Raw genomic sequence first — 23,144 nt, forward strand, 5'->3', positions numbered from 1 at the left:
TATTTGCAGAGACCGAGTTCGTCCCAGAAATTAATTTGGTATCAAACTCAGCTTCCTCCTCTAAGTCGCTCAAAATATCAAAAGGATTGTGGCTCAGGCTACATTCTAATGACACGTCTGGCAGAGCAATGTTTAATAACTCACAGGTCGGGCAGAACCAAACTACCTCTGAATTGTTCATGTGGTATTCATAAGATGTATCAGTTACTCCCGTACAGCTGTTGTGAGACCAGTTATTACAATGGCTACAAAGCATTCCCTTGTCAGCATTTTTGACGGCACGATCACACATAGTACATGGGTACTTGGGCTTTCTTCTCTTTTAGCTGGCCCTGGGTTTTGTTCAATATCACCTGCTAAAATGTTTACAATCAGAATGGCTGCATATGTGCCTTTTGGTAGTTTTGAGATAACATTTTTCGTGTGAAGACCCCTACCAAATCTCTGGTCGATAGCACAATAATATGAAATGTAATACTGGGTGGGTAGACTTATACTTGGTATTTCAACTTGGATAACATAATGGCTGGCGTCAATATCAATATAAAATGGAAAATTCCTACCGTGAAAGTGAGTTCCTACTTCATTCCTAGGGTTGGCAAGCTTTGAGGCAGTCAGTAAAAATCCAATGGCTGAATAAAATCCCGATGATAAAAACAACATGGCTTCCGGTAGTGCGTAAAATGGCGCGAAAATTTAAATGAGTGATCCTCCCAAGACTTTCAGATTTCCATCAAAATATAACCTCAATAACATCAAACAGTGCTCCACAATGTTCACAAAAGTAGATTTTACACGATAATTGTAAAAATAACGAAGATGTGCGAGTAAAAATGGGGAATTTAAGGCTGTGAAATTCGGATGATAAAACAACGCGACGTGACTTCCGGTAGTATGTGGTAGTGTGGCGCGAATTTCCGACGAATGATCCTCACAAAGTCTTTCCAATTTCCACCAAAATAGATTCTCAATAACATCAAAAAGTGCTCCACAGTGTTCACAAAAGTCAATTCCACGCGATAATTGTAAAACCAAACTAATAAATGCGAGTAAAAAGGGAAACTTAAAGGGGATAAAAGTCCAGCTCGGAGAGCTCTTTCAAAACACGTCCACTCTCGTCCACTCTCGTCAGTGTCATCTTGTATAATTATGATCCACCTGTTTTTGGCCCTTTTTAATTAATAGAAGCTCGATTATTCTCATTTGATGTTTGATTTATTTGAGGTCATTAATCATAATTTATGACAATGATATTTGCAAGGGTGCAACTCTACTAGTCTTATTACAAGACTGCCCTATCCCAACCCTAAACCCTAATCCTAAACTCCGTAAACGAGGACTGGACTCAAGTCTAGCGAGTTGCACCTTATTCGGTAATTGTACACTATTATAGAACACCGTTTGTAACTATACCATTTAACACCACAGAATGTATATTCGTACTTTTTGTTGGTATATATATCGAACAGACAATTATATAGTTATGTGATCTCTGTGTCTAAAGCGCCACCTAACTCTACTTTATGGTTATGTGAAAGTAGTATTTCTAGTATTTGAGCGTGCACGTATTATCTAGAATCTATTGTTTAGCGTGCAGGTTTTAGATAATGCATTGTTTAGCGTGCAGGTTTATATAATTTGGGCTGTGAAGGGTAGTTCGCGAAAATAATGCACGGGAGAAGAATACATAACGATGAATAGAAACGGGCACTAGAAGTGTATGAAACAATAATGCTCGGAATAATGTTATGCATAAAACGTAATCGCGCATACCTCACGGAGCTTAACCTAATTTCGTGCAACAAAAACCTATGGACCCTATCCAATAACCGGAACGGTATAACAATTGAAATGGCAGAACAGATTGGTGGATTTTTTTGCTAAATTCTATAGGGTCTACGCCCTAAGTTGAGAATGGACTGTCCCACTCTATTTGTGAAAAGGTCGCGAACCCTTTTGGTGGACCCAAGTAACTGCCTAAAATGAGGGCAAAATTGAAAAGAAATGGGGTTTTAAATTGAACTTTGAAATTTCAAAAGTGTAAATCACGTTGGGTCTAAGGCTGTGCTAACACTTTGATGACTTTGACCAAAATTTTATATTTTTTCAAATATCTTAAAAATACAAGAATCTAAGCTAATTGAACATCAGACAGTAATATAAAACTTTGAATGTGTAGAAGACATATAAACTTACTTTTATTGCGTTTAGAGAAATAAATATGCAAATGTAGGCGGCATTCAAAAGACTCTGTTGCGAATGATATTTCTGAGGAAAATGGAAAACACTGCTAGAATGGCCAAAATCACAAAAACCGTACCTTTTCAGCATTGGACGCATGACAGCAAACGCAATTTTTTTCTAAATATGTTTACCCTAGAGCAATACAATTTGACAATTTAACCAAAAAAATTCTAAATCTATATATGACAAAAAGAACCGATTTTAAAACTGCGTCACGGTGTGATTTTACGGTCTGAATTCAAACTTAAGAAGTCTCTTTAAAAAACATACTTAAGGGGGTACTACACCCCTGCCAAATTTTGTGCCTATTTTTGCATTTTTCTCAAAAATTATAGTACATTGGGGACATGTAAGATATGTGTATTATAGGGGTAAGGACTACAACTGCTGCACTGGAAATTTTATTCCAGCACAGACAATAGTTGTGTAGTTACAGTCAAAAATGAGGGAAAACCAATATTTAATCAATAAATCAATAACTACTTGCTTTGAGTTGCTGGATTTTCAATACAGTAGTTGTAGTCCTTGTCCCTATAATTACATATCTTACTTGTCACCAATGTGCTATAATTTTGAGAAAAATGCAAAAATAGGCACAAAATTGGCCAATGGTGTAGTACCCCCTTAATGATTTTAAAGCACTTGAAGTGAAAATATGATTTAATTTTCCTAATTCAGATTGCTGAAGTTCATTAAAGTGAAGAAAAGTATAACTAAAATCTGCGTTCAGAGAGTTTTGATTAAATTTTAGCAATGTCCTTATAACGACTCAAATGTCATGGGGGGCAAAATGAACTTAATAAAAAATATGAATGTGCAGAAAATGTATAAACTTACTTTTATTACGTTTAATAAATAAATAAAACGCGAACGGCAATCATGGCAATATACGGTACCATTCAAAAAAACACTGTTAGAATGGTCAAAATCACAAAAAACTGTAGTATTTTTTTCAATTGGACGCATAATATGAGCAGGGCTAATAATAAAGAGGATAAAATGGACCCATCCCGGTAGGCCTACATACCGCAGGTCTATTCATTGAGTAGGCCTACGGTACGGGATCTCCAGAACCATCTCTGCAAATAAGGGGTGGTACAATAATTACGTGTACCGCCGGGGTGGTGAATTATGGGGGAGATTTTTTGGCACTGGGGGGGCATGGCAGGTCGTGAATTGGCAGGTCGACAGGAGGGGGGGGGGCAATTTAAACGATCTTTGGTATATACAGATATTTTGGGCACCGTTTCTATATTACACCCTAAAAAGCTGTAGGAAAACATTCACGTTCAAATATGCACAATTTCATGCTCGCTGCGCTCGCATTACCGCGTAGGTAAGACAATCTAATTTTCTAAAATTCGGGTTCCCGAAAATCTTAGTGTGTACCGGTATGGCCTAAAGGGGTTGAGGGCAAAGATTTTTTGGCACGTCAAAAAAAAAAAGAGGGACAAAGTTTTTTGGACTCTTTTTGGCACGTCAAAAAGGGAGGGGGCAATAAGTTACAAATCATTAACATTGTGATATTATGCACCCTTATTCACAAACACGAACTGCACGGCGTTTCCCAGCAAAATATGTACTTATTCATAGTGACCGTAAAATATGTAGTTTTGCCCCGGGAGTTTTGCATAGGCCTATGCAAATCTACATATTTTTCAGAAGTATATACTTTTGCATTTAATGCAAAACCACATCCTTTTGGAAACGTACAGTATGTGGTTTTGCACGCAGCACCGGGGCTAGCTGGGGTTTTCACGCGTGTTTCAATGGGACGCTGAATTGGTGGTGTGCGCCCCTAAAAGCCGCCCCACAATGCAATATAAAAAAAATGGCAGCGTACACATCTGCATCGGTGTTGAAATCATGAATATAGAATGAAAATTATTGTATATATTGTGAGTGAACAAATTTATATTACCAATGGCGTCTCCGGTGCTAGTGTTGGAAGGACTTCGAGCATCGGATAAAGGAAAATTGAGATATGATGGGGACTGGTACGAAGAAGGGCGCATTCACGTAAGTTCATGAGTTTCAAATGAAATGGTTTTGTATTTTAAGCTTACCTAATCTAGCCCGACACTTCATAGCCCTACATAGCTAGACTCGCTTGCCAGTCCTATATACGCCGTACCTATGTATATTAAGGACTGGCTTACGCCATTTTGGATGTCAATGGGAAATACACACTTAACGATTTGCGCTGGTTAGAAACTTGAAAAAAAATCTTTAAAATTTCATCAATGTATATATATAAAAGTGGTACCAACCTTATTGTGCTTGCTAATTTAAGACTCGGTTGAAACAAAATTAAGGATCGAATGCATTTTAGTGTCCAAAAGGCAAAATTATCGTCAAAGTTCTGTCGAAATCGGCACCCTTGCGAAGGGTTCAGAATTGAATCGGGAACGAAAATATCCGATCTTTGCGATCAAAAACACAAAATTACAACTTTAAACGCACTATTGGCAAAAGACATTATTACCAAACAATATAGAATAGAAAATTTGACATCATTTTCTCAAAATATTGAAGAAATTTGCTCACTAGACATCAAAAAAGTACGCAATCCAATTCCCGTTCAAACGCGTGGGAAACTGAAAGTGCATAATCCCCACTATACATAGCCGTTTTCGCCAAACGTTTGACAAATATTTAGCGATCACAAACGTTTGCCAAACGTTTACGAAAATGTTTGACAAATGTTTGGCTATTTAAATCCGTTTATAAACAGTTTGATTATAAATGTTTGACAAAAACGTTTGTGATCGGCAATTGTTTGACAAACATTTTAGTAGTGATGTAATAAAGGAGTATTTCGTGATCCTAGCATCCTCTATTTATGTCATTTTTCATTAGATATCCACGAAAAAAACCTATTCACAAAATTTCAGTTGATTCCGATTTTGCGTTTGCGAGTTATGCGTGATTATGTGTATTACACTGCTCCATAATCATAGACAATGCGTTGTAATTTCGTTCTGGTGCACCAGAACTAAATTCAAATTTCACGATATCTTTGCTAAATGAATTAATCTGCAAGAAATATTTTGTACATAAACATTATGTAGCCAAATAGCCAGAGGTTTCCAGTGATATAAAAATCTCAACTTTTTTGAGAAAAGTGGGTGGATGAGGCTGTGGATCACGAAATGCCCTTTTAAATGAATTAAATAAATGTTTGGCAAACAATTAATAAATACCCGTACGTCTTGTTAATGTTTTTCTTCAATTTTCATAAAATAAACATTTCGAAACAAAAGCACATTTTAGATTAAAAATCACATTTTTTACAAAAATCACATATTTTTTTCAAAAATCACATTTTGTTTCCAAAAATCACATTTTTGGAAAAAATGTGATTTTTGGAAAAAAATTACATTTTTGGACAAAAATGAGAGTTTTGGTAAAAAAATATGTGATTTTTGGTAAGAATGTGTTTTTTGTTTCAAAATGTATTTTTTTAATTGTTTGCCAAACATTTATTTAATTCATTTAATATACATAATAATAAAACGTTTGTCAAACAATTGCTGATCACAAACGTTTGTCAAACATTTATGATCAAACTGTTTATAAACGGATAAGGAGCCAAACGTTTGTTAAACATTTTCATAAACGTTTGGCGAAAACCATAGAGGCCATGAATGCCGTGCTGTTTCCAAAACCGGGGCACCCGACCGGTCTATGAACTCATACTTCAGTCAAGTCCGAATAAAAAAAAAGTTTCTATATGGACGGTCAGGAATCCTTCAATTTATGTTTAGTTCCATCACAGAATGAATTTAATTGTAGAATTTCTTCTCGCCCCCATACACTGCTTAGCACATGCAGATAGGTGGTGTATGTGCGACATCCGTGATTCGGAAGTCACGTAAAGCCATTGGTCCCGTGACACAAGAGTCTAACCCTGTGCATGTTAAGTGTCAGACTCAGAGCTATTCGAAAAGAGAAGGAGGACCATCCCCGGTTCTGATATCTGCAATCAATCCTAGGTTCCAGGATCGTGCATAGGTAAACTGTGCACGTAAAGCCCGTGCATTGATACTCAACCATTTGAGGTAAGCACGTATATGGAAGGAAGGAATAATCAGACCCAGAACAAAATATTTCTGACATGAACGTGTCTGGGTCCGAACTGTTTCCATATCATATGAAATCTTGTTGGCAAATTAGACAAAAGAAGCACATGGACTGGTCATCCTTCTGATACTAGAGTGTTTAGACAAGCGGAACGGTCTTTTGTCTACCTCTACTGTGTGTAAACAGACGAGGAGGTGAAAATTGTCATCCTCGCCGAATAGGAAAGACAGCATAATAGTATGGCACTAACCACTAACTTCAGTCATAGTACATGTCTTATCGCCATTCACCAAGCATCGATAAAAGTACTCATATGCTCAGTTTTGTAATATAATCCTTTAAAATAACTGTGAAGACTTCCTGCATCTGGTCGCATGTCATGAATTGGTCCTCTTTTGTGTAACATAATGTAAAATGAGGAAAATATCAGCAATTGTGATTCACTTCAACACAACTTTTAATAAATACATTCTAGACCATTATAAGTATATTTCTGGAAAGCTTATATTACAAGGATACCAAATCGACAAACTATAACATCATAATACAGGGTGGGTAAGAAATATATATAGGGTGGAACATCAACAAAATTAGCATCTTTCTTGTCACAGTGAACCCCATATTTTTCTTTTCTGAAAGCTATATATGTAGCTCAAAATAAATATGGATTCAGAAAGACATTTCATGGGCCCTTCAAACAAATTATGAAGAAAGAGTTTGGTATCTCGTATGTTAAACATACAGGGTGGTCAAAAATTCTAAAATAATTTTAAAATTTTTATGACATTTATCAATCAAAACTTTTTTCAAAATTTACTTTTTCTTGTCATAAGATCGAGCAAAATTTTTGATAACCAGTACGGTAATACTAAACTAGCAAGTTTCAATTTTTTATTAATCAAGTTTTCCTTAGGATCGGGATCGTCAAATCTTTCAAAAACATATGGTCATGTTTTTTATACTGGGACCCTAAAAAAGGTGGTGCTGTCACATTTTGCTAAATCATTTTGTCTACTTATTCCTATATTTTTGCTAAAATTCATCATGAACAAATGGTTTTGGTCTTATTTTGAAGATAAATTATTAATCTAATGAATTAATAACAAATACAATTAAACAAATGTATTAATTAATTACAACAGCTTAATTAAGTTAATTAGTCAGGGGTGGTGCCGGAAGTGGAGGAGCCGGAAGCGGAGGAGCTCTGTGTAATTCCAATGGAAAGTTGATGTTCATTAATAAAATTTATGCACTTTGTTGCCTAGTAGAAGTAAAAATGCATTTTGCATAATGTTAATCTTATTTTTTAACTTTGTATAACTATAATTGCCTAGTTAATCTTAATGAACTTAGTAATTAAGGATTTAGCAAGCTTTTAATTAATGCAGTGGAATGTGGGTCATACAATACAATGGGCTTTAATTTTGCATGCATGCATATTATGAAATAAATTTCAATATTGTTTTATCTTTGAAATATGAAATAAATCTTCTAAAAGGAGATTATTACAGTCAAAGGATTTAATCTGATGACATATTGATCTCTGGTTATTGTTAAATAGTTTATTGATGTAGGCTAATTGTACATGTATTGTACATGTACCTTTGTTACTAATTATTCACTGAATATTGATTTTTGGAACACCCTATATAGGAATTGGATATTTAAATTTGATATTATAGCAATTCTGTAAACTATTTTGAATATATCTTCCAAATTTAATGGCACTTTGGAAATTTTACATAAATTTAAAAAATTAATTTACAACTTTTTTTCACACCCTGTATAACACAATGGGCTTAACAAATATAGTGCAAACTATACATTTAATGAAAGGACTATCTGTGTACATTCCAAATATCAAGTTCATTTTCCAATTTAATATACTATGTAGAAATATTGGAGCGGTAAAGAAATTTAACTTTTTCGGTATTTTTCAATGGAATCACCCTGTATATTTTTTTTTTTTTTTTGTATATCCATTCAAACTTTACAGATTTGCAATCATGACAATATATGCTTTCTAAAAATGTATACTTTTACATAGTTTAGGTGAAAACTTTTTGAAAAATAATCAGAAATACAAAAAAGGAGTTGATTTTTGACAAATTGAAAGATGTGACACAATTGGGTCCCACCTCAAAAAACATGACCATATATACATTAGCACATGTGATACTTTCAGATATGATAAAGCTTTTTTCTTGTACCTAATTCAAAATCTAAAAATTGAAAATTGTTACCCGATGCTTTACACCTGGTTCGTCATGGACGGTCATATGCTCTAAGAACTTGCATGGACTAGAGGTCAGAGAGACTCAGTCTATTTATTAGCCAAGTCAGCATTGTCATCGTTATTGTAGATTTTGTACAGCTCTGTTACCAAAAGTCACATTATTTTACCCATCTTTGTTTTCAGGAAGTAGTAGAAGAATGTACATCACCACCTTCATTTCCAGCACACATATGTCGGGTCAACATATCTTTATCGGCATCTGAACATAGCGACTATGGTTCACCAATTATCAGTTCACCTATTTCCAGTAAGGCCTCCATTGAGAGGGGAACACTCCATCAACAGACTCAGTCACAATTTTGTGACATAATAGAGAGGTAATTACCGTAACCACTCGGGTATAAGCCCACCTTCCGCTATAAGCCCACCCCCTATTTTTCAAACCATTTGGGGAACAAGGGTGCACTCGGGTATAAGCCCAGTAGTCATTTTGGCTAAGTTTTTAAATCATAATGCTTTTCTTTCACATTTAAGAACAAATATTTAAAAAATATCAGTTGAAAATTAACATTCCATACTTTTTTATATATTTTTTAAATTGACAAAGATGATAGAAATTACTGATACACTGCGCATATACAAATGGGGAAGATTTTTCTTATTTTTAAATTCAACTACTAGCCACTCCCCGGTTATAAGCCCACCCCCATTTTTGAAGTTAAATTGCCCATCTAGGGGGGTGGGCTTATAGCCGAGTGGTTACGGTAATATCAATTATAAATAAAAATGTATGGAGCCTGTACTGCTCACCAGTGCAGTGGTATTCAAAGTAGAGCCATTGAAAACCCAATGTGTGAGTTAAAGTCCTAGCAGTTACATGTTTACAAGCAGATAATGATTGTCCACTTATATAGACTCCCAGTACAATCATATGATTCATATCTATGGCTGTTATTTAAACAATGGTTGAATTTCACATGGATTTCAATGTTTTAACTAAAAAGTAACTAACATGAAATATTACTGTACACATTTAAAAGTTGGAAAATACAATTTTGCTGGTTTTTTATTAATGTTGGCCGATACCGATCTGTGAATCGGAGATCGGTGCCGATATGGACTGCATCGGCCTTGAATCTGAATCGGCAGATGAGCTATCAGCTGCCGATCTAGCTACCGATCTCTGAACTTGACAGTAATAAAAGTACACAACAATTCTTTAAGCTTACCATTACTTTCTTATGTAACATTACTACTATTTAATACCAATATATTTCCAAAAAACGTTGTTACCACCGCAAGAATCATGTCGTTTCATACTGTATTTTATGTATGTATCCATCCACCCTTTGATAGACCGAATTAAAATGTAAACAAACAATCACGTGTCTCACTGTCTTGTGCTTGCGCTTTTGTCGTCATGACTTGTTGCTGTTTGACATCTGTAACCTTTTGCACATACATTTGTACCGCAAACCTTGCTGGCGTATTTATCAATTGAACTTGCACGCTCGCGGGCAAAGACTAATATTTTCCAAAAATAAAGCCTGCCATCATTCGGCCGAAGGATCTGTGAATTGCCCAATATAATGAATATACCTACCCCCTCCAGAATAACTGAGCATGCGCGATCATTTATTTATAGACGGTCGCCACATTGTCAATATTAAAACTAAAACTAGTGGCATAGAACTACGAAACCGTACGATGGTACATCATTTAATGGATTAATGATTAAACTTCCGACAATCGGAGGCACTGAGTGAGTAACGCTGGGACTTGGGGTGTAAAATGGTATTTTATTTGGGTTGATATTGACATGAAAAACCTCTAAAAACGGTCATCATATTACATAGTTACAGGTTTGGGGAATTAAGCTTTGACTGTTAACATTACTGGGGCCCGACTTGAATGAACTTGTACTGGTTGTAAAATAACATTTAAGGAATCTGAATCGGGATCGGATCGGCCCGATCTGCTAATTTTCAGATCGGAGATCGGCAGATCCGATCTTGGGTTGGATCGGCCAACACTATTTTTTATTTTATTTGTTTGTTTTTAATTTTCTTATCAGTACTGAAGAAAAAGATGAAGATGCAGAAACCCAAGCATTATACCATCGAACTGGAGAAGTTGAAGTGTCAATTAAGCAGTGTGAGAAGGAATGGGTTGACATGGCAAAGGTACAAAACTGTAATACTGATTACAAGTGATCATTAAAATATTAAACATATAATGTAAATTGTACCGGTAATACAATTTAGGTTAAAAGACTTGTGGAATTTATATTTGTTTTGTTAATAATCAAATAAATTCAAGCATCAACAAAGTGTTGGATGGATTTGCAATTCATACACGTATACAAGCTATCTAACGGGGTGCATGATTGGCATAGTACACGTTAGAATATGACTGTTCCTAGGTCAACTGGCTAACACTTTCTTTGTTACGAACCACTGATCAAAATGATCACAACACAAAGCCAATGGCATATCATAATTCGAAACAGGTGTACGAGTCTAGGCTTGAACGAGTAACGAAATAACACGCACTACAGCAGGGGATTGGATTGACAGTTGAGCGTACATTCTGTGTGAGAAGCTATGTGATAAAACTTAATCATCATGCTAAATTGCTTCAACTTAAAACATTTACATGTAAGGTGTGATTCTGTTTGTTATGATTTCTTTTAGGAGCGTGTTAAGCAGCGACAAAAAGATTATGATTCTCATTCCAAGATGCTAACAGAACAAGCTATACAGAACACAAATCTGCTGACTCAACAGCATGGTAAGTGCACATGCCTAATTGTGGTGGTACTTTTTCAACATAGTATCTTTTTCCTAAAGCTTAATATCTTTTTCCACAAGTCAAAATCTGAGCATCCCAAAACATGACTAATTCAACAACGTGACTCCCAGGCGCCAAAAGGGGGGGGGGGTCTCTGAAATTTCAACAAGTCGTATCTCCAAAACCGTTTGGAGTTGAGGGCTAATTTTTTCCATGTGTTCATTATTCCCATAGATTTATGCTAGAAATGATTTTCAGAAAAATCTAAGGGGGTGACCTGCCAATCTATTGGTTGATTTGGCATGGAATGACAAATAAGTTATAAATATTTACACCACAAATATTCAATTGTTTATTTTCTTTTAGAACTCAAGAACCAAGTAATGATGCAAAAAATTCGTGAAGTGCAACAAGAGAGTGACCAAACAAGACAACGAAGGCTTAGAAACCAACAGGAAAGACAAAGATTGCATGTCAAGGTATCAACAATTTGAATCTGATGTTTTATTCGCCATAGAAGTGATGATGTAACAGGATTAAATACCATAGCAATAGAATGAATACAATTTTTGAATATATTGCCCTGCACTACAAGCAGGTGCTGTCACCACCTGTGTAGTGAAGGCTCATTGTACGTCTGGTTGTTTAATAAACAAAAGTAGTTTTGAAACTTTCAACAGAAACTAATGGACAAGCAAAAGCAAAAAGTTTTTTGTTTTGGCCTTAGTAGTATACTTAATTTGTAAAAAGGGTTTGTCAAAAGATTATAGTAGAGTATGTGAAGTTGGCTATGGCATAGTTTCAAGACTCTTAGAAGTTGCAAAATCCATGACTCATAAAATCAACTTTGAAAACAAAAAAGTGAAAAAGTTGAAATGTACCTTAAGTATATGTAATAGGATGGAAAATAAGTAAATTTGATTGATTGATAGATTGGACATATAAATGGAACCTGTTTTGAAAAAAAAAGATGTATTGATGGAATCCCTTGTATTTTTTTCTTATAACTATTTAGAGAATGGATGCCAAACTGCGTGCTGCCCAGCAACAGAAGGAGAAGGCAGAAGAAGCAGAAAGATTACGAAGGTTTGTTTCTTTTCAATTCTCTCTCTAAATGAACAATCAAGGAAATGTGATCAAGCAAAATGAGTTGAATGCTCCAATTCTGACTTCTCTATGTACATTGTTGACATGAGATTTTATCGTATAAGAATTGAGCCAACAATTAGTGAGACATTGTGAATTTTAGTCCCCCTTATACACTTTGGAAAACCATTTAAAGAATCTGACTGCTTTTTGGCAATTTCTCAATCAACTTTCACAACTTATTCAGGGGAAACAATTTATTGGGAAAACTGTCACCTGTACAACTTGCAGAGGAACCTTATTTTATATTTTGTAAAACAAGCAGTACCATAAAAAGTACAATCAGACAAGGGTTTTGACCTCTCTGGTATGCCTGTGAAGGTAAAACAGACTTGTTGTGCATGAGGAGTGGGAAACCAGGGATATGACCCAAACACCAATGAAAATGAGGCAAGCACTTCAGCCTGTGACAAAAGTGTTCTTAGTCAAATGAGACAAGTACTTCAGCCTGTGACAAAAGTACTTGTCTCAGCTAAATGAGACAAGTACTTCAGCCTGTGAAGACAAGTACTTCAGCCTGGGCATAGCCTTACCATGTTAGGCAATAGAAACAAATTAGTTTGATCTTCGATCGACCATCGATGCTTGGTCGATCCGTATTATTTATGAAACCAGTTAATTTACTATTTTTAATTGTGATAAAATAGTAATTTGTGCTTGTAGTGATTTTGACCAATATAAATTTAGCGTTAATTCTGATTAAATAGTTGATAGTGCATTAATAACAAGCATCAAAGCAGAATCGACGGTCGATCCAAAGATTGAACACATTTAATTTCTGGTGCCTTAAACTTGGAACAGTTTACAGGCCACCTGATTCTAAAGCTGAATACTTAGACAAATTGGATTCAATCTTTCAAAATAGTACCTCCCATTATGATGATGTTGTAGTAGTAGGCGATTTTAATTTAGACATAAGTAAGAAATGTAACTCAAATAAAATTAATAATCTTTCATCACATTGTAATATGCTTCAGCTTATCAATGATTATACAAGGATAACTGAAACATCTAAATCTAAATTAGACTTAATTTTTGTATCAAAGCCTGATAAGGTATATTCATCTGGAGTTCACAGCCTGGGACTTTCTGATCACTGTCTTACATACTTAATTCAGTAAAAATAAAAAAGTAAAGGTTCCTCCTAAGATCATAAAATCTAGATGTTTTAAGAACTTCAATGAGCACAAATTTATTGACACAGTTAAGAAAACTAATTGGGATAAAATACTTATGTGTAATGATGTGGACAATGCCTATAAAAGTTTTCATGACATGTTTGACCAAGTTTGTAATTTGCATTGTCCTGTGAAAGAAAAGAGGATAAAGGGATCACTTCCTGAGTGGATTACAAGTGATTAGGCTAAGTAAAAAATAAAACATGTTTCACGTCCGGGTTTTCGAAAAAAAGGAGGAAGAGGGGGCTTTTTATTTTCTATTTTTTATCATAAAATTGGTGTAAATACCCATACTTAGGGCTGTTTTAGCGTACAATCCGTACATACAATAATGCCTGGAAAAAGGAGGAGGCCCTTTTTTATTTGTTGTCCTGAGAGTTACACCCCCTCTAATGATCACAAAACCTTCCTAAAATGTTTCTTGTATCTTAACAAGGCTATAGAAAGCATCCCAACTTTCTAGACATATTTTTTGAAAAGTTATAACTGAATTTCAAAAAATAAAAATTTATTTGAGAAAACCTCAAAAAAGGAAGCGGGAGGGGACGTGAAACATGTTTATTTTTTTATTTGGCCTTATATAAAGCTTTCTAAAGATAGGATCATTACTATGCAAAAGCACACAAATCCAATAATTCTCATGATTGGGTGATGGCTAGAAAATTAAGGAATGATGTAAATAAACTTAATAAAACATTGAAGAAAAACTATTGCAATGATGCTATCAATAATAATATAAATGATTCAAAGAAATTATGGGGTACTATAAGAAAATTAATTCCTAAAAATGTGTCTTCTGCTACTAATGTTCAAACTAAGGATGGTTTTACTTCTAATGATGCAGAAACAGCCAATCAGTTTAATAGTTATTTTACTTCCATTGGTAATACCTTGGCTGATAAGTTTAAAAATGATGGTTGTAATAATGTTAATGTTTTGTCTAATAATACTGGGGATTACATGTATGATGATTTTCAATTTGATATCATAACTCCAGATTTCATCTTTGATCAACTTTGTAACTTTGCAAATAATAAGTCTTCTGGTATTGATAACTTAAGTATTAAACTCTTGAAGATAGCTGCTCCAGTAATTTGTCATCCTCTTGCATACATTTGTAACCTTTCCATGTTCACATCTACCTTTCCCAATGAATGGAAGAAAGCAAAGGTTACACCTATATTCAAGGGTGGTAATAAAAGTGATGTCAGCAACTTTAGGCCCATTTCAGTTCTTCCCTGTATTTCAAAGATTTTAGAACATGCTGTGCATGATCAATTGTATAATTATCTCACATGTAACAATATTTTGAATCCATGTCAATCAGGTTTCAGGAAAAGTCACAGTACTAACACTGCTCTTTTAGATGTAACAGATCATATTCTAAATAATATAAACAATGGTAAAGTTACAGGTTCAATTTTCTTAGATTTAAAGAAGGCATTTGATACGGTGAACCATGATCTTCTTATTTCTAAACTTAAATCATATGGTATTAAAGGTAATGCAATTAACTGGTTTCACTCTTATCTTAATGGTAGATCTCAGGCAGTTAATATAAACTCTACCCTTTCAGATTTTAAGGAAATTGGTATCGGTGTTCCTCAAGGATCAATCTTGGGACCATTATTATTCATTGTATTTGTTAATTCTCTACCTGAATCTATAAATTCTAACTGTAAGTGTGTGATGTATGCAGATGATACAACTCTTTTACTTAGTTCATCTGATCCCAATATTCTGAAAAATGATCTTAATGCTAACCTGAATAACATTGCTGATTGGTTCCAGGCCAACAATTTAACTCTAAATATAAAGAAAACTAAACTAATGCTGTTTGGAACAAGGCAAGCTCTTCACAAGTTTAACAATGTTTCTCTTGTCTATGGAAATGAAAAAATTGAAAGAGTTGAAAGGTATAAATATTTAGGTGTTACCTTTGATTCACACCTATCATGGAATGAACATGTTAATTATTTATCTTCTAACATATCTAAACGCATTGGAGTCATTCGTAGAGTAAAGCATTACCTTCCATGGAAAACTGTCAAAATGCTTTCGCAAGCCCTCGTCTTTCCTCATTTTGACTACTGCAGTTCTGTTTGGTCCAATTTCAGTGCCTGTCATGAGCTCCAGATTTTGCACAATAGACTGGCCCGTGTTTTGCTCTCTGCAGACATCAGAACTTCAGTGGACAGTATGATGAAAGACCTGGACTGGGTTAAACTTGGCTGTAGATGGGAGCATCAATTACTTATTTTAACTTTTAAATGTCTCACACACATTGCTCCTGAGTATCTTTCTTCAAATTTTATTTTCACTCATTCTACTCATTCTAAATGCACAAGGGGTCAAGCGCAAAACAGTTTGGTTGTTCCAATATGGAAAACCTCTTCTGGAAAGAAAACCTTCCTTTATAGATCTTCAGTTGCTTGGAACAAGCTTCCTCCAAATCTTCGTGTGAATTTTAATTCAATGAGTTTGGGTGAATTTAAAAATGCAATGGGTCTGTAAGTTTTGTATAATAATCTGAGCTATATATTGTTTTGTATCATGTTTAATTCCTTCATTTTGTAATATATATATTTCTTATATTCTTATTATCATGTTTATGTATCTATATAAAATCAGGTCTTCCAGGGAGACCAGTACATTTGTATTGATGGAATTTCCTGAATAAATAACGAATAAATAAATAAATAAATCAATGTCATTTGTTATATGTACAGAGCTGCTGAAATGGAAGCCTACCTGAATGCCATGATGAATGTGAAGCAGCAGATTGATGAGGTTGCTAAACGCATTGTTGGAATGTTGGATGGATGCCGACATAAAAAGCATCTACCTCAAATAGCTGAGGATATCCGCAAAAAAGTCAATGCTTTGTGTGGACAAGCTGGTATGTTGCTCTCTTTTTTTAAATTGAATTAATTTGTGAATTTTGTTTTACAGTTGCACAAATACACATGTGGCACTCTGTAACTTAGAGAGGCATGTTGTCTGTATCTTGCAATTGACTTGTATATCATATTTTCTGACATCAGGAAAAATTTATTTTGCTTGTCCTCATACTTTGGAAGACAGGGTCAGTATGTTTTTTTACTTGTCGATTCATCCGAATCAAAATACACCCTGGATAAATGTGTCAGTTGAACTGCTGTTCATGATTATGGTTTCTACAAATGAAAATAAGGCCTAAAAAATTGTTTGATTGGTGTAACCCGACCTACCCTAAAAGTAGGCCCAACCCTGACCTTTTTTTTTTTCAAAACAAAAAAAAAATTAAAAGAAAAAAAAAAAAAAAGAATTAAAAAGAAAAGAAAAAAAGTTCAAAGGCCTTTTTCAAATGCAATCTACACAATTTATAGCTTTAAAAGTTAACAAAAAATTGCTACCCACCATAATTTTTTTTTTGTTACGCCAGTTAAAAATTTATTTTTAGGCATAATGATGACCTTGTACTGTCTCATCTTTCCGAACTGTTCTTGTCAAAAGGGAAGTAAAATGCTGTAGTCTACTCTACATTGGAAACAAGAATAAATATTGAGCAAAAACATTGGTTGGAGTGTTCCAATCTGTGTATAAAATAAAGTTTTAAATGTTGAATAATTTGTAATGATTGGATTTTATGTTGCAGAACGATATGTACAGAATGCTCGCCAACAAGGAGCATCCATGCAGCTTGTTGATGGGTTAAAGATTATGATAGACCATATGATGCAGTGTCAAGAATTGGCTAAGAAAACAGTTGGTAAGTATGTGCAGAATGTAAGGTTATTGGTGTAATACATAATTTGAATGTCATTTGAAGAGTTAAGCTGTGTGCACTGCATAAGAGTTGATGTATCAGCTGTTAAAACAGTACTTCTTCTAATACATACCTGCCCTCTATAGTTTCTTTGTCTTATAATTATGGCAATAGGGTTTTTGTTAATGTGTGCATCAATAAAGTCCCAACTTATGCTCACATAAGTGCACTCCAGTCACGCATTACCCAATGTGCAACTACAGGTAAATTAAGTATTTTTGACCAAACTGGATGTTGCATCCATAAAAAGGTAGAAATATGGAGTAAAAAAACAATAAAATACGTAAGAAAATAGACATCAAGAAACTTCATAACTTTAGAACCAAGTATGCTAGAACTGGTGTTTTCAGTATATGATAGCCTAATGTTTGTATAATTAAGGTAATATAATTATAGTAACTAAATTTTCAAAAATGCCTCCTTTAGCCCCCATAGACCAGATTGTGTCACATATGAAAGAAGCATGTAATTTTTTTGGCTACACCTGTCCCTATAAATGTTTGAATTTATTCTCATGTTTGAATTTGTTTATGTATTCTAGCTGAAGCAGATAGGTTAGGCCAAGAGGAGGCAGTAAAGAAAGCCAAGGAAGAAGAGGCTAAGCAGAAAGCAGCTCAGACCGCTGTAACAGCTGCTGCCACTGCAGCAGCAAGTAGTACAGCAGCAGCAGCAGCAGCAGCAACAGCCGGGGCACCAAGGATAAGTCAAGGTAACTTGTGTGAATAAATACTCAACTAATCAGAAATACATGAACAGCTTGGTTTTAACCTCAAGCTATACCTAGTTTTCATTTCATTGAGGTACAGGGTGCCCCCCCCCCCCTCAAAGAAAAACAGCATCCTCATTGCACCCTCTTTTTCTCTTATTTCTGAAAAATTGATCAAATATATTTTGGTATGTAAGGAAACCTTTAAATGTTAGCTTTAATAAACCAAAACAATTATTTCAATCGGCTCACAATTTTTGAAGATATCCTCTTTTTAAGAAATGTACCTGTTTTTCACTCTGTTCACGGATGAGGTTTGGCTACATCAAAGATTAAACTGAAACACATGGTTAATGACATGGAAAGATAATAGCATTAGGCTTTGGAACGCATTCACTATGAGCATGGATCTCCAGCTAGCCTCCAACATCTTCGCAACCGTATTACTGCTGCATTCGCAAGTATCCGGCGCACAAGGAGGGTAAGCAACACAACTGATCCAATGAGGTCCAGGGCTGAAACCTGTATTCGTCAAGGAGGCAACCATCTAGAGGGCAGAGCAGCACAGTTAACTCACTTCAGAAGAACCAAAGCCAAAACATACTGCCTTTTTATCCCCAAAAGAGAAATGACTTATGTTGTAAATAAAAAAAGTAAGAAACAGCAAAGTAAGAAAATTTAATTAAACAAAAAGGCATAAATGACCAAGAAAAAATACGTAATAGCAAGAGAAGTCCCATCCCACATCCATTTTGCCGACAAGTTAATGACACTTAACAAAATCCATAGCCCATATACTGTACTCCTTATCAATCTTTGAAGTAGCCAAACCTCCTTCGTGGACAGAGTGAAAAACGGGTACATTTCTTTAAAAGAGCATATCTTCAAAAGTTGTGAGCTGATTGAAATTGGTTTCGGTTCATTAAAGCTAACGAATAAAGGTTTCTTAACATACCAAAATATATTTTATCAACTTTTCAGAAATATGAGAAAAAGAGGCTAATAAGGGTTATGTTTTTTTTTTTGGAAACCCTTTATAGGACTTTTTGTTTTTTGGAGAAGAGCAAATAAGGCAACTATTTGGCTACATTCCTACTGCATACTATGAACATTTCAGGAGATTACCATGCCCTCAACGGACACACTCTCCATAGATCTCCATGAAAACACCATTTATAAAAAAACAGCCCTAAAATAAAAATAAAAACTGTTACTTTTTTGCCCAAATTTTGCATACATGTATGATGTAGATCTGGAATGTAATGCAAGTGATCGCCCCAGACCAAGGTGCCACCTGAAATTCATACAACATCATTGTGATGTGATTTAAGCTAAATCAGTCAGAAGTTTTAGTTTGCAGATATGGGGAAAAAGTCTTATGTAATTCCTTTGTTTTTGTGATGACCAAACTTCTAATAAATTTATAACATTAGGTGATAGAAATACAGGATTTTCAGTGAAATCAAGCTAACAAATTTCTACTTTCAGAAATATAAAAATGTGGAAATTGATTTGGGCCAGCTTCAGATTTATTTTGCTTGATCACGTCACATTTTCCCTTTTTGTCCACTTCTTTATTGACATTGCACTACAACTAAGTGGTCAAAAGGATACATTTTTGGCATTTCAATGCCAACTTTAAGTTGAGGAGTGAATTGTTTTAGGTTTTTCCATCAGCAAGATAGTACAGAAGATGTTAATATTGAACATTAATATTATGAACTACATGTATATTGTGCATTTTGTAAAGTTGTTATTTTTAATTTTATTGTTTTCAGGTGGTGCATCATTAAACAAATTTGTAAACGAAGATGCTTTAAAAGAGTATGAAACAGTACAGCAGAAATTAGAAGAAACGGTACAAGCATACCAGAACTTGAAATCCAGTACAGATGCTCAGGTTTGTTATCATGCTTGTTTCACATATGTCTAAGTTTACAGATCTTAATTCTTATGAGCTTTTGAACAGGTATGCCGTATACATTCAAATGATCAAATAGTTTAAAAAGATACTTGACTGTGAACCAGAGATGCCACTTTACAGGTTTTTGCCTGAATCCAGGTTTTTTGTGAGTCCAAATTCCCATGTTTTTATTTATTTTCAGCCCGTTTTGGGGCTTTTTGACCTGCATTTACATGCTTTTTCAGGTTTTTCTCACCAGTTAGTTCAGGTTTTTTGAGTGAAACTGAGTGGCATCTCTGGTGAAATGTGACATGTTATTAAAATGTGACAATTCAGGCAAGTGGTTAAACGCATTAATTATACCATGTTTAAATTAATATTTGACCCCAATAATATTTGCCTGTTTTTGTTTAGTTGCACTTTCGTAAAATCGTAGTGTGGGAGTATTGAAACATGGGTCATGAAAAACAAGGTGTAGAATCTTCCATATATCCTGCCACTAATGCGCCTGTCAGTTACAATCCCGCCCCCAGGACCTGGGCAATAGTGGGGACTTAGCCTAGGATGTAACAGCTCATTGGGTCCCCACATAGCCAGGACTTCCATCTTGAAAGGGCCGAGGAATGCGGGGATCTACCCAGAACGTTATAAAAGAGTACTCTCTACAGGGTCGTAAATGGAGGAAACACTGATCTGTGCTATCATCTTACCAGTAAAATCCATGTTCTTTGATATTATGATTTGAGTCTCAGAATTCATGCACGTTTTGTGATCTTTCCGCCAGGTGCCCCAGGGTTACGGGCAGGGACTTGCAGGAGATGTACAAGAAAATATTGCACCGCCCCGCCGGGACTTAGTCTGGAATGTTAAGTGTTTGTAACAGTTTCCAAAAGACCTCGCTAGCGCCTGGTCCAGGGGGGGGCAGGGACTGCATTTGACAGCCGCATAAGTAGTACATCATGTTGATCAAATTTTGTCTGCATCAACTAACATTTAAAAAATATTTTCAAGTGTGAATATGATTCTTGCTTAGTTGAGTTCATGCTTGATCTTTTCAAGAGTTTATAATGATAACTTATGTTTAAAAGTCCTGTCAGCAAGCAATGTATGGAAACTTATTGATGGAAAATTGCTATTTTAGAAAACCACTTGTTTTCTCACCCATATAAATTATACTATAAGTACTCATCTCTAACCTTTGACCTTTATCAGGTGAAGAAGTTCCGTAATGACATCATGAAGGCAGTGAACACACCAATCAATGCCATCTCAGTGCAATCAGGCAGGCAGCTCTTAGACCAGCTACGGCGCCTTAGTAAATTACTTGCTGGAGAAAGAGTCGAGATATCTGGTGGAAGGCAGGTGTCAAAAGCTGATTTGCCATCGGGGAAGGCGTATTGACAAGAAACACTGGCCAGAAAACTTGTGGTAAGCTTAAAATTAACAATAAATAAACTCAACATATTGAAACAACCTGAGCACCACACAAAAAAAAAAATTACAAAAAATGTAAATTATTGTATTAATTTATTAATTTATTTTATTAGATCTTATTTTGCCTGGGGTACACAGCTCAGTGATCAACACTGTTTTCCCAGTTTGGCCCAGGAGTCAAACAAAATGCATCAAAATACATAAGAAAAACATTACATAAGAATTGCATACCCTCCAATTAACACCATAAAATAACAAACCTGTGCTGGCTGCAGTGCCGCAGTATACGTCGGCTAAATGGTTCATTTGTGGGATCCAATGAACAGAACACTGACTCAGAGCCATGGAAGGAATTGGACAAGTAGTCAAAAAACAATTAAGAGAATTTCTCATCAGAGGATCAATATGGTTCCTTAACATAAAACCACTATAAGTAAAAATACTTTAAAACACTCTATATCATAATCGTTTATGACGGATGGAAGAGCCAGCTGACTAGCAGTAGCTTGTCTTGTATTATGGTCATGGTTTTCACTAACCAAATTGAACTTCTGAGCTATAAAATAATATAATAAATGTAGATATTTATATAGCGCTTTATGCCATAAACAGCCTCAAAGCGCTTCACATTTATTCCGCCGTCATTAGAATATATCGGAACCACATTTGCAGCCTACAAGTGGCGAGGGTCCATCAGTACAACAACTGTGACTACCCCTAATAGCTTCCCATATTGCACCTGGGTGGGGTGAAGCAAGCGAGGCAAAGCGCCTTGCCCAAGGGCGCAACACAGTGGTGGGACAGGGAATTGAACCCACGCACGCCGAGCAAGCTCTCAGATTATGAGTCCAAGGCTGTAACCACTGAGCCATGGTGTACTGTAGTGTGTGGTGAGAAGTTTGAATCAGATTATATTATAAGCAATACAGGGTTAGAAGTATTATTGATTTTCATTTCATTGCATTTTATGTTCTGTAGGCTCAGTGTGACAAGCAGATTTCTTCCAACCATGAGACAGCGTTTCCATTTGCAGCTATAACAGTAGCTCTATGGAAAGATTACCCAGATGTAAAGCAGCTTATGTTAGCTCATTTCTACAAAGGATGCCCATTCCTACTGCCATATTACATTCCTAAACAAGAGAAACAGTCTACTGAGGATTACTATAAGTAAGTTTTTATTTAAGTCATTGTGTGCCATTTCTTTTATTCACAAAACAGCCATCCATGTACTCAGTGTATGATAGATAGGAAAGCATGAAGTAAAAATAAAGCAAACATCATATATGGCATGGTACCACATTTGAGGGCACTGCCTTAAAATGCTGATGATCAGAAATGCGGTAGATTCTCACTTATTCAATTACAAAAGGAGGTTTTATGAAATAAATCAGGTTATGTATAAGCAACATGAATGATAGCAAATTTATCAAACTTTCAGTGAAAAACAAAGTCCATCAAAAAGTCCATTAAAATGTCATCTTACACCAACTGACTTTAAAGGAGTTGTGGATCAATTAATTCTTGCATTTGAAACTTTAAAACTGGGAGATATAACAGCTCTTCCCTTGTTTCTGCATCAACTTCTGTGAGTCCTTCTGTTCCATTTGGCAGGCG

The 23,144-nt window shown here is 35.2% G+C and overlaps 1 protein-coding gene across 1 annotated transcript in view; it reads left to right on the forward strand.

Annotated features, from left to right (window-relative positions):
• The first annotated feature begins 4,076 nt into the window (after positions 1-4,076).
• LOC140156807 (mRNA export factor GLE1-like) overlaps positions 4,077-23,144 on the forward strand; it is a 31,726-nt gene continuing 12,658 nt past the window's right edge. The window contains 12 exon segments of the mRNA XM_072179790.1: positions 4,077-4,263; positions 8,747-8,940; positions 10,638-10,746; positions 11,257-11,353; positions 11,720-11,832; positions 12,369-12,439; positions 16,407-16,576; positions 17,315-17,428; positions 18,027-18,194; positions 19,970-20,091; positions 21,307-21,522; positions 22,507-22,697. Coding sequence (XP_072035891.1) covers positions 4,168-4,263; positions 8,747-8,940; positions 10,638-10,746; positions 11,257-11,353; positions 11,720-11,832; positions 12,369-12,439; positions 16,407-16,576; positions 17,315-17,428; positions 18,027-18,194; positions 19,970-20,091; positions 21,307-21,522; positions 22,507-22,697 — 1,661 coding nt within the window. The 5' untranslated portion in view covers positions 4,077-4,167.

Source organism: Amphiura filiformis, chromosome 7 (assembly GCF_039555335.1).
Source record: "Amphiura filiformis chromosome 7, Afil_fr2py, whole genome shotgun sequence".
In the NCBI taxonomy this organism is placed as follows: Eukaryota; Metazoa; Echinodermata; class Ophiuroidea; order Amphilepidida; family Amphiuridae; genus Amphiura; species Amphiura filiformis.